Source organism: Borostomias antarcticus (assembly GCF_949987555.1).
Source record: "Borostomias antarcticus genome assembly, chromosome: 18".
NCBI lineage: Eukaryota > Metazoa > Chordata > Actinopteri > Stomiiformes > Stomiidae > Borostomias > Borostomias antarcticus.
The window spans coordinates 7045491-7062351 of NC_140251.1; the positions used below are offsets into that span (position 1 = coordinate 7045491).

General features: G+C 42.1%; 2 protein-coding genes across 2 annotated transcripts; one reads left to right on the forward strand and one right to left on the reverse strand.

Annotated features, from left to right (window-relative positions):
• The first annotated feature begins 1395 nt into the window (after positions 1–1395).
• tmem258 (transmembrane protein 258) lies at positions 1396–3187 on the forward strand. The gene is made up of 4 exons (XM_084453146.1): positions 1396–1608; positions 2146–2255; positions 2791–2923; positions 3027–3187. Exons 1-3 carry the CDS (start codon positions 1606–1608, stop codon positions 2915–2917), a joined length of 240 nt encoding a protein of 79 aa, XP_084309272.1. The 5' UTR covers positions 1396–1605; the 3' UTR covers positions 2918–2923; positions 3027–3187.
• A 1139-nt stretch (positions 3188–4326) lies between these two features.
• Positions 4327–16337, reverse strand: LOC311320676 (uncharacterized protein; the record flags this gene model as incomplete). Its single annotated transcript, XM_084452481.1, has 10 exons — positions 4327–5264; positions 7087–7500; positions 8777–9361; positions 9760–10170; positions 10853–11263; positions 11940–12524; positions 12923–13333; positions 14010–14420; positions 15097–15681; positions 16322–16337. The coding sequence occupies 10 exons, from the start codon at positions 16335–16337 to the stop codon at positions 4471–4473; spliced, it is 4623 nt and encodes a 1540-aa protein (XP_084308607.1). The 3' UTR covers positions 4327–4470.
• Between the last annotated feature and the right edge of the window lie 524 nt (positions 16338–16861).

Genomic DNA, 16861 nt, shown 5'->3' on the forward strand with positions numbered 1-16861 from the left:
TCTTTTAACACTCCACAAAGTCTTTTCTAAAGCCATATGTATAACTGGATGGATGATACTATATTTTACTTGTCTATTCTTTGTAGTGATACGTATATTGTTCTGTTAACTGTCCTCTCTTCCTTATGTACCCACACGTCATCACTCACTATTAAGTGATAGCACAGCCTTTGGATATCTACTTCAGTGTTGACATTTTAAATTTTAAACAATAATGCCACTTTTTGCATTCAAAATGCGTGATCTTGATACTTCAATACTGTTAGAATTAGACATGTAGGAAAACATCAACCTACTTTGATGACAAAATATGAAAACACTGTACTATACTTTCAATAAGATTTTTTTGCTTATAATAGTGTACTTTTGATCTTATTTATAATGCACCAGCCACCATAGAGAAACCAGCTTAGCACATCTAGTTTTGCACTGTATATATGAACTGCTTTCTCTCTCTCCAGGGGTTCCAACTGGTTTCAAATACTCTGGAAAAAATGCATTACATTTTACTGTATAGCTTCATTTTGTAACAATCCATGCTCCTCATTATGTTATTTGTTTTACCTATCATTTTTACTGGTACTTTTTTGTGTTATAAATAATATGTAAACTTTGTTTTTGTTGTGAAATTCAGTTCCAATCAAAAGAACGAGCTTTCACCTGTGTCCTTTTGCACGCGCACACACATTATTCCCTCAAATCATTGTAATATTGTATGTTTGTCTAATTACACCAATCTCAATAGATAGAAGAACCCTCAGAATACTAAATGATGTAATGAACATTTAAATCATTTTTGCAAAGCCATTTCACTCCAGTCACACTGACATCTGAACTCACTAAAGCTCCCCTCACAAAACCCCCTCTATGCTTTGTTTTTAATACATGATCATTGCATTTATTTGGTTGTCTTTTTGGTCTTGTTTATTTGTAAAGAGCATGATGACATAATATGAGTGCATGAGATGAATAAAACAGTGATTGAAATAAATGTGTGTAAAACTGGTCAGAGTTGTAGTTTAGAAATAAAGGACTGTATCTTGGTGTTCTACTGTTGTTGGTAGAGTTGGGTCTGTTGTGGTACAGTATATGGATATGAAGGCTGTCATGTGTATGTCCTCATTACATTGTGTAAAATTCGCCATTATAAAATTAAATTCTTTTTTTTTTAATTCAATGGCTTTATTGGCATGAAAATTCTGAAAACATTTTTGCCAAAGCTTTATAATTTCCTATGACGCCTAATTCGATCTAATTGACGTCCACTGGGTGGCAGCAAAGCATCTTCTTGGGCATGAACAGGCGGGTCTATTCGTTTTCAGTACACGCGTTGACAGTGTATCACATGACCAGGCTCAATCAGTCATCTAAAAAACAGCATGAAGGCATCGTTTTCATAAAACACGTTTTGGCAGTGAAACATCCGACCTTGCCTTTCACTCGCTAAATGAGGGAGCCGTTCAATCCAAAGTTTTCACAACACACTGCATCCTGGCAGAGAATTCCGGTGCACCGCAGAACAGCCCGGGCAGACTAAACGAAATCATCATCTTATCAGTACGTGGCCTTTTCCTCTTGTACCCACAGCTGCAGCAGCTCAACAAAATGGTAAGCGACTTGTAGTGTAGCTTTATGTTTTATTTCAAAGAGTTGTGCTTAGGAAATGTAGTCTCTGTATTGCTTTATTTTGCCTTTTTTTATTGTCTGTTCCCAATGAAAACGCAGCGGTCGGGTTATTTCATTTGCTAGCTACTAGCTAGGCACTCCATCCGTTTGGAGCTAGCCTGACAGCTGGTTAGCCAGCTAGCTATACGTAGCTAGCTATGTTATTGCATTGGATTAAGTTGTAATGGTAGGCTAGTTTGTTGGCACTTCATTTAGCGTTGTGGTTTGTTATAATATTGCTCGTGTTTAGCAAATGGCAGCACAATTAACAGGATAACAACCCCACGTCAGCCGCTAGGTAGTTGCATCGATGCAGGTGACGTTAACTAACGCTAGCTGTCAGCGCGTGATCAATGGGGTGTCGGTGAGCTAGCTTAACGTTACCAGTTTGCAACGTATATGGCCATAAATATTCCATATGTAGTCAAAAAGATAATGTTAGTGCTTTTTCTAACCTAACCCCGTCTACCCTACTTGCAGGAGTTGGAGACGATGACCAGATACACCAGCCCGGTCAACCCGGCGGTGTTCCCCCACCTTACTGTCGTCCTACTGGCTATCGGAATGTTCTTCACGGCGTGGTTCTTTGTGTATCCTTCCATGATGATTTGACAATGTTATAGGTTCAATATATAAGGCGTTGCATGGCCTAGCCCCGCTGCCGCTAAAAGAACTCAAGCGGAAGCTGACAGTGACTACGCTATAGCGCCCCTACTACAGGAGACCGTGAAGCGCCTTACAGGCGCAACTCATTTGCACAAAATGTACGATCTTTTAAAGGTAGTACATTACATTTTGTGACGCACTATGAATCCACCCGATTCATAATCAAGAGCTTCATTGAGGAACCCTGATTATAAATCTAATTGCTTTGGGCACAGTTAACACTCAAACAACATTTTGAGGCAGGATGCTTGCAGGGTTTGAAACTGTGGAACTTATGTAAACAGTGTTGCTGTGATGTCCAGAGTTCACCAGCAGGTAGAGGGAACATTAATGTTGACGAATTAAAGACAATTGTAGAAGAATCTACTGACGATTTGGATAGATAATCCATCCACTGTTAGTGCAGGTCAAACTGTTGCATTGTTTACCAGTACTACACATTCCTTAACTTTCTCCCAGATATGAGGTGACATCAACCAAATACACCAGGGACGTGTACAAAGAGCTCCTCATCTCCCTTGTGGCATCACTCTTCATGGGCTTCGGTGTGCTTTTCCTGCTACTCTGGGTCGGCATATATGTATGAATGGGGGTAAGAAAGTGATGAGTTCTGATACTCTTCTGTTATTTAATTTTAAAAAAATGTCAAGGCCAGTGCACTGTAAACTCACAACTACGATGTCTCTTGTTTCCAGTCATGGATCGTGATATGAACAGATCATACAGATGAACATTCCACTGGCGCCGGAGATGGAACATTACTTGGGCTCCACAACAAAAAACTGGGTTTGGGATTGGTTGACTGCACTAATAGGGTGTGAAAGGTGCTGATTGGATCAATAAAGAGGCATTTGTAAGAAAATTCTTGTGTGTTTTATGTCTCATCGTTGCTGGGTTATAACTGTTTCAGTGGGTGTTACAACGTGACCCTCCATCACCGGGTGCTGTCTTCATGGATTTGGAAAAGTTACTGAATAGTTTGAGATCAGACTAGCCATCCATACTAAACTTACATTTAAAAATCAAAGGAAGTTGAATGCACAAAGTAGAGTTGAGTGATACGATTTCAACTAAGCAATCGTACATACATAGCCAGTCCTGTCATTCTGACTACAATATACCGTTCAATGATAGGTTCCTAAATAGTGGCCTTCGAGAATCCATATTCCAAAAAAAGGCAAATGGGTTAGAAGGACCACAAGCAGAGAGAGGCCCATAACTGAGATGTCTGGCAGTTTGATTACAGAAAGTGCTCCAATAGTGAAAAATGAAACTGTCCAGGACATCTCTATACTGCTAAAAAAAATTAAGCGAACACCTAATCATCTCATCCAGCCCTCAATGAGTTGATGATTTTGGTCTTTGATTCTTATGTCATTTTGTTCTTTGTCTCGGCGGCTTAAACAATGTAATCAATAAACATTTTCAACTTGAATATTTCGTTCATGGTAATCTGCGATGATTGATAAGTGTTCCCTTAATTTTTTTGAGCAGTGTACATTCTAGAGAAAGTAGCTGGGTTTTATTTTGGAACAGTGCAAGCTATTTTCAGAGTGTTTTCTGCTAGTGGCGCCTAAAACCTCAATCCCAGATCAATCTTTGAGATAATAGAGCAGTCTATCACTTCTACACTACCACCTTGCCTGCATGATGACCAGCCATCTGCATATGTTGGGCTATTTTAACCTCTGAAAAAAAACATGAACATGGTGACCAGTAGTGATTTCTTACACTTGTTTTTCCCTGGCTAGTGGGAGCTTGAGTCTCCTGCCAGATGGCAGCTGCTGATGATAAGCTCTCTTGACTTAGTTCCAAGGCTACGTTGCCTTACCCTCTAGTCTAGTACAGTAGAAAGCAGGAAACAAAAAAGTTTTCTTTATTTAAAAAATTAAAAAAATATTAAATGCAAAAGTCTTCTCAAAATCTACACAGAGGTTCCCCAGACAACTGTCAGAGCACCCCGTCCTGCTTTTTCACCCAGTATGTACAGGTATAGGGACTGATACTCACATAGGGGCTTTCCAGAAGACAGTCTGTCACGTGCCTGAGCCCCGCCCATTGGTCTGTACACTCCTCCCTGTGCCCATTGGCTCCAGGTCATATCAAGCTAGAAAAAAAGTGTTCAATGCTCACACTTATTTAAACTGGCCCAAACTCATCCATGTCCCCCCGCTGTTCACTTGACTCAGTGTTGGAAGAAGCCTCAAGGCCAAATTCTTCCATCAGTTCACTCAGAGTTGGTTCTGTTGATGTCACAGGGTTTTCCCCCTCCACGCTGTTTGGAGGAGAAGGCGGCGTCACTCCTTCAGCGCCCAGCGTGACATCGTGCGCCAGCAGATGGTTCTCCTGGGGGGGTCTTCCTGTGGGCGTGTGCCCATACGAACAGGCGTTCTGTTGAGTGGTACCTGAACCCACAATATGCTGCACCAGCAGCTCGATGTTAGAGTTCAAACGGTCCAACGTAGATGTCCACCGGCCCAATGTCTGCACAAACTCGTTGTCGGCCGCCTCTAGTCGTTGTAGGAGCCGCCTCTTGATGGCCAGATCATCCTGTGCAACGGGATCCGTAGGGAGTTTCCTCTTGAGTTTCTCTCTCCTGTACTTCTCTCTCAGGTTAGCGTCGGGTGTCTGGCGTCGATTCACTACTGTCTCTGCGGAAACGGCGCCCTCTGCGGCCCCGTACCCGCCCGGCACGGACGTCGACCCGGCGTCAGGCAGGCTGGCGATCGACTCCACGGCCTCCACCGCAACATCGCCGGTCTCGATACCCGCAGATATCATATCGGATATTGCACGAGTTGTAGTCCAGATGGACTCGCAGAGCTCAAAATAGAGCAAGACTGCTCGCCCGCGGCCACGTTTCTTACCCGGCCCCGCACCGACTGCTTGCCTGTATTTTTTCCGTATGGCCTTGAGTTTGGTGGTCAACTGACCTGTGAACACACAAAAAAAAAAGTTGCATCAGTGGCATTTGGGGTCAAATATAGAGTAGAAGTATAAAACATCTAGAATAGTCAAGTAAAGTACCTCAAAATTGAGGTACTTCAATACTTGAGTAAATGTACTTTAGGGCTGTACGATATATCGTTTACGCATCGCCATTGCGATGTGCGCTTGCGCAATAGTCACATCGCTGGGCCTGCAATTTTTCTCCTGCTATGTAGTCAAACTAAAACACGTCATGAGAATTCAAAATTCAATACTAATTTTCTGCAGTATTGATACTTTCCGGACTATCGATACCAGCTGGCTTTTTCTATCTCTCTACTCTGACCTTTGGAAATTGCGTTTTGACTATTACAATGCATAAAAGAATAACATGGATAGAACAGCTTAGAATAGCAGAACATATTCAAATCGAATAAAATATCCTAACAAAATGAAATACAGATAGGCCTACTTTTTACAATGCTGCGCAACCGTGCATTTTAGAGAGATTGGGCTGGACTTTGGTCAGCAGCATCCTGCTCAAAATAGCCCCGCGGCTATGTATGGAAGCAATCAGTCATCAGTCTTATAAATCATATAATTAGGGATCATAGTCTATTTTATCAATGTTGTATAGCATTTTGCCTATTTTTGTCTTGTCTATTTTTTGTATTTGCAAAGAACGTTCACGAAGGAAAGTGAAAGGGCTGAGGGCTGCTCGTTACTATAGACGGCGGCGGAGGATTTCCAAAAGCAAAAGCGCCTATTTGTTCATATTTCAGATTTAAACCCAATGCTAATAGCTGGGGAACCTCATAACATTGTAATTGTAACATCCCAAGCTTATTTTTTTTTACAAAGAAGAGGTTTTTTTGTAATTATTTTAATGAATAAAATAATACAATTAAATATATATATAATTTATTTAGCTTAAACAGTTCACATTCCTGCTCCGCCTCAGCAGACAGCAAACACTGAGATCAGTAGGCTACACCTGACATTGTATTATTCCATTAGCCTACTTTTCCTGATGTTTTAGGTTTGTGTTGTGGTATTGTTTCAGTATCGGTATCGAGATATTTTTAGCAGGTATCGTATCAAAGTTGTAATTTTGGTATTGTGACAACACTATATGGTAGTCTGTCTGACATAACATGAATGATTCAGACCAATCACAATTTTAGTTTTTAAATGATGCTCAGCAGCGCTGCCCCGCCCCCACTGGAAGGCGAGCACAAGTCGAATAAAATGAAAATGACAGAGAAAGGGGACGATTTAGTGGTTAAAAGAAAGTCAACGTCTGACATTTGGCATTACTTCGGCTACCGAAAGGCTGATGTAACATCAAGCCTGGCGACAGCACAGGTAGCAATTAGCAAGATTAGAGAAGATGACTAGAACTAAACGGAGGCTCCCACGCCTTGTTTTACACATCGCAATATATATCGCAAAAAAAAATATTGCTGCAATGTATGTTTTTGTTAATATCGTGCAGCCCTAATTTACTTAGTTACTTTAGGGCACTGATAGTATGGGATGTAGCATTGAAAAGCTGTGGATAGTTCTCTGGATCAAATTTGACTCAAACAAGATTCATATAGACTCTACACACCCCACACCTCTCCTTCCTCCCTGGGAACTATAATTTTCTAGCAGTGTGGACTTGTACTGCCAGTCCCTCTGGCACCCCTCCCCCCTAACCCCCCGAGAACACAGAAGGTGAGTGCAACTTTCTTACACTAAAACACAATCCCGTTTAAAACTATTGGACCATTGGCCAGTCACAGATGTCTTTTTGGGCCAAAACATTATAGCCAGCCTACATACCTTTAGTGATTTCATCTTTCTTGTGTGGGTACTCCTTTCCCATTGCCATGGCTTCCTCTGGTGATGGATAATGCTCCAGGTACCGCTGTAATATGTCAGCATATTTGCTGTGTACTGACTCCCAATCTATGTTTTCCACCGCCTTGACTGTCTTATACTCATGTGTTACTTTCAATAACAATTCCACCTCGTCGTCGGTCCAAGCAAAGAAATCTCTGGTCGTACTTTTCGCCATCTCCGTGTCAGCCGTCTCGATACCCTCAGATATTGCACGAGTAGAAGGACGTTCTCCCCAAATGGACTCACACAGCTCAGAATAGAGCAAGACTACTCGCCCATGGCCACGTTTTCTACCCGAATCGACTGCTTTCCTGTATTTGAACCGTATGGCCTTGAGTTTGGGAGTCAGTTGAACTGTGAACACAAAAGAAAACAAAAATAATAGTTACATCTGAGGTGTTATGCATCAAATATAGAGTAGAAGTATAAAGTATAAAAAAATGGAAATACTCAAGTGAAGTAAAACTAGGCTGTCTCAAAACTGTACTTAAGTACAGTACTTGAGTAAATATACTTAGTTCCCCCGAGAACACTTTCTTACACATAAAACACAATCCCGTTTAAAATTATTGGACTATTAGCCAGCATTGCAGATGCTTTTTTTTTTTTTTTACATCAAGCTAAAACATTATAGGGAAGCATGTCTATGTTCCCTCAGCCTTATGTTCCCTCAACCCATGTTCCCTCAACCCATGTTCCCTCAGCCCTATGTTCCCTCAACCCGTGTTCCCTCAGCCCTATGTTCCCTCAACCCGTGTTCCCTCGGCCCTATGTTCCCTCAGATCAGTACCTCCACCAATGACTAGTTTTCGGTCCTGTCGGTTTGTTTGTTAGAATTCTATGCATATTTGCCAAAGGGGGGCATGGAAATGGGTGTGGCATGTCACAAAAATGCACAACTTGCGATATCTCAAAAAGCTATGGACAGTTTCACGTGGAACTTTATGGAAAGGTTTATCATGCGCCAAGGTAGAACTGATTAAATTATTATGCCAAATTGGGTGCTTGGCCTATCACAAAAAGGTGCAAAACGAATGGATTCATGCAAAGCCACAAAACTGATGAAATGTTTGTCATGGGGCAAAGAAGAACAGATTTACTTTTCACGCCCTTAAGTCATGACAAGACATTTAGCCTCACTCACTCACTCACTCACTCACTCACTCACTCACTCACTCACTCACTCACTCACTCACTCACTCACTCACTCACTCAAGCTCTCTCTCTCACACACACACACATATATATATACACAGTATATATAAGGCACATATACACTTATGCATTCTGGCATGCTTATTAGGAAGAGAATAATTCTCTAATCTTATCAAATCATGCACTGAGCCAGGGTAAAAGGCACATTCATAGTCCAGAAGTACAGGGCACGCACAATCCGCAGTTGCTTGCCTTTTCATAGTCCAGTTGCACCAATACATACCCAAGGCCTAAATTTCCCACAATCTGTGCGCATCATTTTCCTTTCCTGCCAGAAGTTACAGATCAAAAAGGACGTATTTCAATCAAAAAACAATTCATTTCAATCTCTGGCAGGGAATGGCCGGCTCTGATGCTGAGGGAACATAGAGCTGAGGGAACATGGGCATACCCCCATTACAGCTAGCCTACATACCTTTAGTGATTTCATCTTTCTTGTGTGGGTACTCCTTTCCCATTGCCATGGCTTCCTCTGGTGATGGATAATTCTCCAGGTACCGCTCTAATATGTCACTGTATTTGCTTTGCTCCAACTCCCAATCTATGTTTTCTGCCGCCTTGACTGTCTTATACTCATGTGTTACTTTCAGTAACAATTCCACCTCAGCGTTGGTCCAAGCAAAGAAATCTCTGGTCGTACTTTTCACCATTGCTGTTGTTCCCCTGTAGGATATTCTGCTACTAGCGTTGAGTCTCTGGGGTCGATCCCCCACCACCTCTGCAGACACGGCGTCCTCTGCAACTCCGTCCCCACCCGGTACGGACGACGTCTCGGCATCAGGCGAGCTAGCAGTCGATTCCACGGCCTCCAGCACCTCTATCGCGGCGTCTCCCATCTCGATACCCTCAGATATTGCACGAGTAGCAGGACGTCCTCCCCAAATGGACTCACACAGCTCAGAATAGAGCAAGACTACTCGCCCATGGCCATGTTTTCGACCTGAATCGACTGCTTTCCTGTATTTGAACCGTATGGCCTTGAGTTTGGTAGTCAAGTGACCTGTGAACACAAAACAAAACAAAATAATAGTTACATTTGCAGTATTATGGGTCAAATATATTGGACTATTAGCCAGCATTGCAGATGCTTTTGTTTTTGCTTTTTTACATCAAGCCAAATCATCGCAGTTTATAAGGTTTATATCTTGCCTTACTCTGATCGCGCATTTGCAGACAAGCCGTGGAGGCATACAACACCGAATTCAAATAGGCTACACAACAGTGCAGTTCAATGTAAGGCAAAGGTCTAATGTCAAAGATTAAAGTAAGCACTCTCTTATTGTAGACTAGATGGGTTTACCAGTAACACCGGGTTTGTCATGGGTTTATTAGGAAAAAATCCACGCTGTGACATCCATAGAACATGGGCATGGGCCCCCTTATAGCCAGCCTACATACCTTTAGTGATTTCATCTTTCTTGTGTGGGTACTCCTTTCCCATTGCCATTGCTTCCTCTGGTGATGGATAATGCTCCAGGTACCGCTCTAATATGTCGCTGTATTTGCCTTGTTCCAACTCCCAATCTATGTTTTCTGCCGCCTTGACTGTCTTATACTCATGTGTTACTTTCAGTAACAATTCCACCTCGTCGTCGGTCCAAGCAAAGAAATCTCTGGTTGTACTTTTTGCCATCTCCATCGCCGCCTCGCCCGTCTCGATACCCTTGGAAGTAGCAGGAGGTCCTCCCCAAATGGACTCACAGACTTCAGAATAGAGCAAGACTACTCGCCCATGGCCACGTTTTCTACCCGAATTGACTGCTTTTCTGTATTTGAAACGTATGGCCTTGAGTTTGGGAGTCAATTGGTCTGTGAACACAAAACAAAACAACAGTTGCATTTGTGATGTTATGGGTCAAATATTAGTTACTTTACAACAACTTAGTTACTTTACAACATTGAAAAGTTCTGGGTAGTTCTCTGGATCAAACTTGACTCAAACAAGACCCATAGAGAGATCTACAGCATGCAGTAACGTACAGTACAGGTGCATCCCCAAAAATTTGAATATTGTGAAAAAGTCCATTATTTTCCGTAATTTAATTCAAAGGGAAACTTTCAGGTATTCTAGATCCATTACACAAAGTGAAATATTCCAAGCCTTTTTTGCTTTAATCTTTATGATTGTACAGTATGTTCATTTATACACTCAATACTTGGTGGGGGCTCCATTTACACAAATTACTGCATCAACAGGGAGCGTGGCATGGAGGCAATCAGCCGTGAAATATTTCACTACATGTGTAATGAATCTTTTTTAATTAAATTACCGAAAATAATGAACTTTCCACAATATTCAAATTTTCTGAGATGCACCTGTAGTTATCGTAGCTTAAGTAGTGTATCAGCGAAAGAACTCTCATGGGTCTGCGTTGAGACTAACTGAGGGCCTAAATTGGATGGGGGGGGGGGGGGGGGGGAATCCAAGGGTTGAGGGAACATAGAGCTGAGGGAACATGGGCATGGCCCGCATTATAGCCATCCTACACACCTTTAGTGATTTCATCTTTCTTGTGTGGGTACTCCTTTCCCATTGCCATGGCTTCCTCTGGTGATGGATAATGCTCCAGGTACCGCTCTAATATGTCGCTGTATTTGCTTTGCTCCAACTCCCAATCTATGTTTTCTGCCGCCTTGACTGTCTTATACTCATGTGTTACTTTCAGTAACAATTCCACCTCGTCGTCGGTCCAAGCAAAGAAATCTCTGGTCGTACTTTTTGCCATCTCCATCGCCGCCTCGCCCGTCTCGATACCCTTGGAAGTAGCAGGAGGTCCTCCCCAAATGGACTCACAGACTTCTGAATAGAGCAAGACTACTCGCCCATGGCCACGTTTTCTACCCGAATTGACTGCTTTTCTGTATTTGAAACGTATGGCCTTGAGTTTGGGAGTCACTTGGTCTGTGAACACAAAACAAAACAACAGTTGCATTTGTCATGTTATGGGTCAAATATTAGTTACTTTACAACAACTTAGTTACTTTACAACATTGAAAAGTTCTGGGTAGTTCTCTGGATCAAACTTGACTCAAACAAGACCCATAGAGAGATCAACAGTATGCAGTAACGTACAGTACAGGTGCTTCCCCAAAAATTTTAATATTGTGAAAAAGTCCATTATTTTCCGTAATTTAATTCAAAGGGAAACTTTCATGTATTCTAGATCCATTACACAAAGTGAAATATTCCAAGCCTTTTTTGCTTTAATCTTTATGATTGTACAGTATGTTCATTTATACACTCAATACTTGGTGGGGGCTCCATTTACACAAATTACTGCATCAACAGGGAGCGTGGCATGGATGCAATCAGCCTTGAAATATTTCACTACATGTGTAATGAATCTTTTTTAATTATATTACCGAAAATAATGAACTTTCCACAATATTCAAATTTTCTGAGATGCACCTGTAGTTATCGTAGCTTAAGTAGTGTATCAGCGAAAGAACTCTCATGGGTCTGCGTTGAGACTAACTGAGGGCCTAAATTGGATGGGGGGGGGGGGGAATCCAAGGGTTGAGGGAACATAGAGCTGAGGGAACATGGGCATACCCCCCATTACAGCTAGCCTACATACCTTTAGTGATTTCATCTTTCTTGTGTGGGTACTCCTTTCCCATTGCCATGGCTTCCTCTGGTGATGGATAATTCTCCAGGTACCGCTCTAATATGTCACTGTATTTGCTTTGCTCCAACTCCCAATCTATGTTTTCTGCCGCCTTGACTGTCTTATACTCATGTGTTACTTTCAGTAACAATTCCACCTCAGCGTTGGTCCAAGCAAAGAAATCTCTGGTCGTACTTTTCACCATTGCTGTTGTTCCCCTGTAGGATATTCTGCTACTAGCGTTGAGTCTCTGGGGTCGATCCCCCACCACCTCTGCAGACACGGCGTCCTCTGCAACTCCGTCCCCACCCGGTACGGACGACGTCCCGGCATCAGGCGAGCTAGCAGTCGATTCCACGGCCTCCAGCACCTCCATCGCGGCGTCTCCCATCTCGATACCCTCAGATATTGCACGAGTAGCAGGACGTCCTCCCCAAATGGACTCACACAGCTCAGAATAGAGCAAGACTACTCGCCCATGGCCATGTTTTCGACCTGAATCGACTGCTTTCCTGTATTTGAACCGTATGGCCTTGAGTTTGGTAGTCAAGTGACCTGTGAACACAAAACAAAACAAAATAATAGTTACATTTGCAGTATTATGGGTCAAATATATTGGACTATTAGCCAGCATTGCAGATGCTTTTGTTTTTGCTTTTTTACATCAAGCCAAATCATCGCAGTTTATAAGGTTTATATCTTGCCTTACTCTGATCGCGCATTTGCAGACAAGCTGTGGAGGCATACAACACCGAATTCAAATAGGCTACACAACAGTGCAGTTCAATGTAAGGCAAAGGTCTAATGTCAAAGATTAAAGTAAGCACTCTCTTATTGTAGACTAGATGGGTTTACCAGTAACACCGGTGTTGTCATGGGTTTATTAGGAAAAAATCCACGCTGTGACATCCGTAGAACATGGGCATGGGCCCCCTTATAGCCAGCCTACATACCTTTAGTGATTTCATCTTTCTTGTGTGGGTACTCCTTTCCCATTGCCATGGCTTCCTCTGGTGATGGATAATGCTCCAGGTACCGCTCTAATATGTCGCTGTATTTGCTTTGTTCCAACTCCCAATCTATGTTTTCTGCCGCCTTGACTGTCTTATACTCATGTGTTACTTTCAGTAACAATTCCACCTCGTCGTCGGTCCAAGCAAAGAAATCTCTGGTTGTACTTTTTGCCATCTCCATCGCCGCCTCGCCCGTCTCGATACCCTTGGAAGTAGCAGGAGGTCCTCCCCAAATGGACTCACAGACTTCAGAATAGAGCAAGACTACTCGCCCATGGCCACGTTTTCTACCCGAATTGACTGCTTTTCTGTATTTGAAACGTATGGCCTTGAGTTTGGGAGTCAATTGGTCTGTGAACACAAAACAAAACAACAGTTGCATTTGTGATGTTATGGGTCAAATATTAGTTACTTTACAACAACTTAGTTACTTTACAACATTGAAAAGTTCTGGGTAGTTCTCTGGATCAAACTTGACTCAAACAAGACCCATAGAGAGAACTAGAGTATGCAGTAACGTACAGTACAGGTGCATCCCCAAAAATTTGAATATTGTGGAAAAGTCCATTATTTTCCGTAATTTAATTCAAAGGGAAACTTTCATGTATTCTAGATCCATTACAAAAAGTGAAATATTCCAAGCCTTTTTTGCTTTAATCTTTATGATTGTACAGTATGTTCATTTATACACTCAATACTTGGTGGGGGCTCCATTTACACAAATTACTGCATCAACAGGGAGCGTGGCATGGAGGCAATCAGCCTTGAAATATTTCACTACATGTGTAATGAATCTTTTTTAATTAAATTACCGAAAATAATGAACTTTCCACAATATTCAAATTTTCTGAGATGCACCTGTAGTTAGCGTAGCTTAAGTAGTGTATCAGCGAAAGAACTCTCATGGGTCTGCGTTGAGACTAACTGAGGGCCTAAATTGGATGGGGGGGGGGGGGGATCCAAGGGTTGAGGGAACATAGAGCTGAGGGAACATGGGCATGGCCCGCATTATAGCCATCCTACACACCTTTAGTGATTTCATCTTTCTTGTGTGGGTACTCCTTTCCCATTGCCATGGCTTCCTCTGGTGATGGATAATGCTCCAGGTACCGCTCTAATATGTCGCTGTATTTGCTTTGTTCCAACTCCCAATCTATGTTTTCTGCCGCCTTGACTGTCTTATACTCATGTGTTACTTTCAGTAACAATTCCACCTCGTCGTCGGTCCAAGCAAAGAAATCTCTGGTCGTACTTTTTGCCATCTCCATCGCCGCCTCGCCCGTCTCGATACCCTTGGAAGTAGCAGGAGGTCCTCCCCAAATGGACTCACAGACTTCAGAATAGAGCAAGACTACTCGCCCATGGCCACGTTTTCTACCCGAATTGACTGCTTTTCTGTATTTGAAACGTATGGCCTTGAGTTTGGGAGTCACTTGGTCTGTAAACACAAAACAAAACAACAGTTGCATTTGTCATGTTATGGGTCAAATATTAGTTACTTTACAACAACTTCGTTACTTTACAACATTGAAAAGTTCTGGGTAGTTCTCTGGATCAAACTTGACTCTAACAAGACCCATAGAGAGAACTAGAGTATGCAGTAACGTACAGTACAGGTGCTTCCCCAAAAATTTGAATATTGTGAAAAAGTCCATTATTTTCCGTAATTTAATTCAAAGGCAAACTTTCATGTATTCTAGATCCATTACACAAAGTGAAATATTCCAAGCCTTTTTTGCTTTAATCTTTATGATTGTACAGTATGTTCATTTATACACTCAATACTTGGTGGGGGCTCCATTTACACAAATTACTGCATCAACAGGGAGCGTGGCATGGATGCAATCAGCCTTGAAATATTTCACTACATGTGTAATGAATCTTTTTTAATTATATTACCGAAAATAATGAACTTTCCACAATATTCAAATTTTCTGAGATGCACCTGTAGTTATCGTAGCTTAAGTAGTGTATCAGCGAAAGAACTCTCATGGGTCTGCGTTGAGACTAACTGAGGGCCTAAATTGGATGGGGGGGGGGGGGGATCCAAGGGTTGAGGGAACATAGAGCTGAGGGAACATGGGCATGGCCCGCATTATAGCCATCCTACACACCTTTAGTGATTTCATCTTTCTTGTGTGGGTACTCCTTTCCCATTGCCATGGCTTCCTCTGGTGATGGATAATGCTCCAGGTACCGCTCTAATATGTCGCTGTATTTGCTTTGTTCCAACTCCCAATCTATGTTTTCAGCTGCCTTGATCGCCTTATACTCATGTGTTACTCTCAGTAACAATTCCACCTCGTCGTTCGTCCAAGCAAAGAAATCTCTGGTCGCACTTTTCACCATTGCTGTTGTTCCTCCGTAGGATTTTCTGCTACTAGTGTCAAGTCTCTGGGGTCGATCCCCCTCCACCTCTGCAGACACGGCGTCCTCTGCAACTCCCTCTCCACCCGGCACAGACAAGGACCCAATGTCAGGCGAGTTGGCGGTCGATTCCATGGCCTCCAGCACCTCCATCGTGGCGTCTCCCGTCTCAATACCCTCGGATATCGCACAAGTCACAAGAGATCCTCCCCAAATGGACTCACACAGCTCAGAATACAGCAAGACTACTCGCCCATGACCACGTTTTGTACCCGAATCGACTGCTTTCCTGTATTTGAACCGTATGGACTTGAGTTTGGGAGTCAATTGACCTGTGAACACAAAACAAAACAAAAGAGTTACATATGCGGTGTTATAGATCAAATATGGAGTAGAAGTATAAAGTATTAGAAAAATGGAAATACTCAAGTGAAATAAATGTACCTCAAAATTTTAATTAAGTACAGTACTTGAGTCAAAGTCAACTTTATTTATATAGCACTGTTCATACAAGTAAATGTAGCACAGTGCTGTACAGAATAAATGTCAAAATAGTAGATAAAAATAAGAAAATAAAACAGGACAGATCATATATGGTAAAAGAGAAGAAACAGTAAAAAGAAGTGAATATATAAAGATAAAAATTGTAATTATAGAGCAATGCATTCTACCAATTGGCCAACTGAGCTGTAGTCATCAGGTGTCACATAAATATAGAGCTGGGTGTCATCTGCATAGCTACGGTGACCAATATTGTGTGTCCTAATGACGTCACGTAAGGGTAGCATATTGACATGTTGACATGTTTTTTGAGTTGTGATCACCAAGGGCGACAAAAAACAAGATCCTGTTAAAAACTATTGGGCCATTAGTCAGTGTTGAAGATGCTTTTAAATTTAAAAAAAAAAAATGAAAAAAAGTCTATGTTCCCTCAGCCCTATGTTCCCTCAATCCATGTTCATTCGGCCCTACGTTCCCTTGGCCCCATGTTCCCTCAACCCATGTTCCCTCAGCCCTATGTTCCCTCAGATCAGTACCTCCACCAATGACTAGTTTTCGGTCCTGTCGGAATTGTTTGTTAGAATTCTATGCGTATTTGCCAAAAGGGGGCATGGCAATAGGTGTGGCATGTCACAAAAAGGCACATAACATACAATATCTCAAAACGTTATGGGCAGATTTACATGGAACTTTGTGGAAAAGTTTGTCATGAGCCAAGGTAGAACTGATTAAAGTGTTAGGTCTATCACAAAAAGGTGCATAACTTTCGAACAGATTCACACAACTAGGGCTGGGTTGAAATAATCGATTTTACGATATTCAAGATCGATCTTCATTTGAATTAATGATAATCGACTCATAAATCCCAAGATCGATCTTTTAATATAGTATAACTTTTCCCATCGACGTGTGAAGCTCAGTGTTTCCCCTACCATTGCTGCCCCCCCCCCCCCAATGGGACCTCCTGAAAAGGCCAAAAAGCCAAAAAACTACAGACTTTTAGATCGCTAA

Coding starts and splice junctions, on each gene's coding strand:
- tmem258 (XM_084453146.1), top strand. Junction 2,256..2,790: donor TTCACGGCGTGGTTCTTTGT/GTATCCTTCCAT, acceptor ACTTTCTCCCAG/ATATGAGGTGACATCAACCA.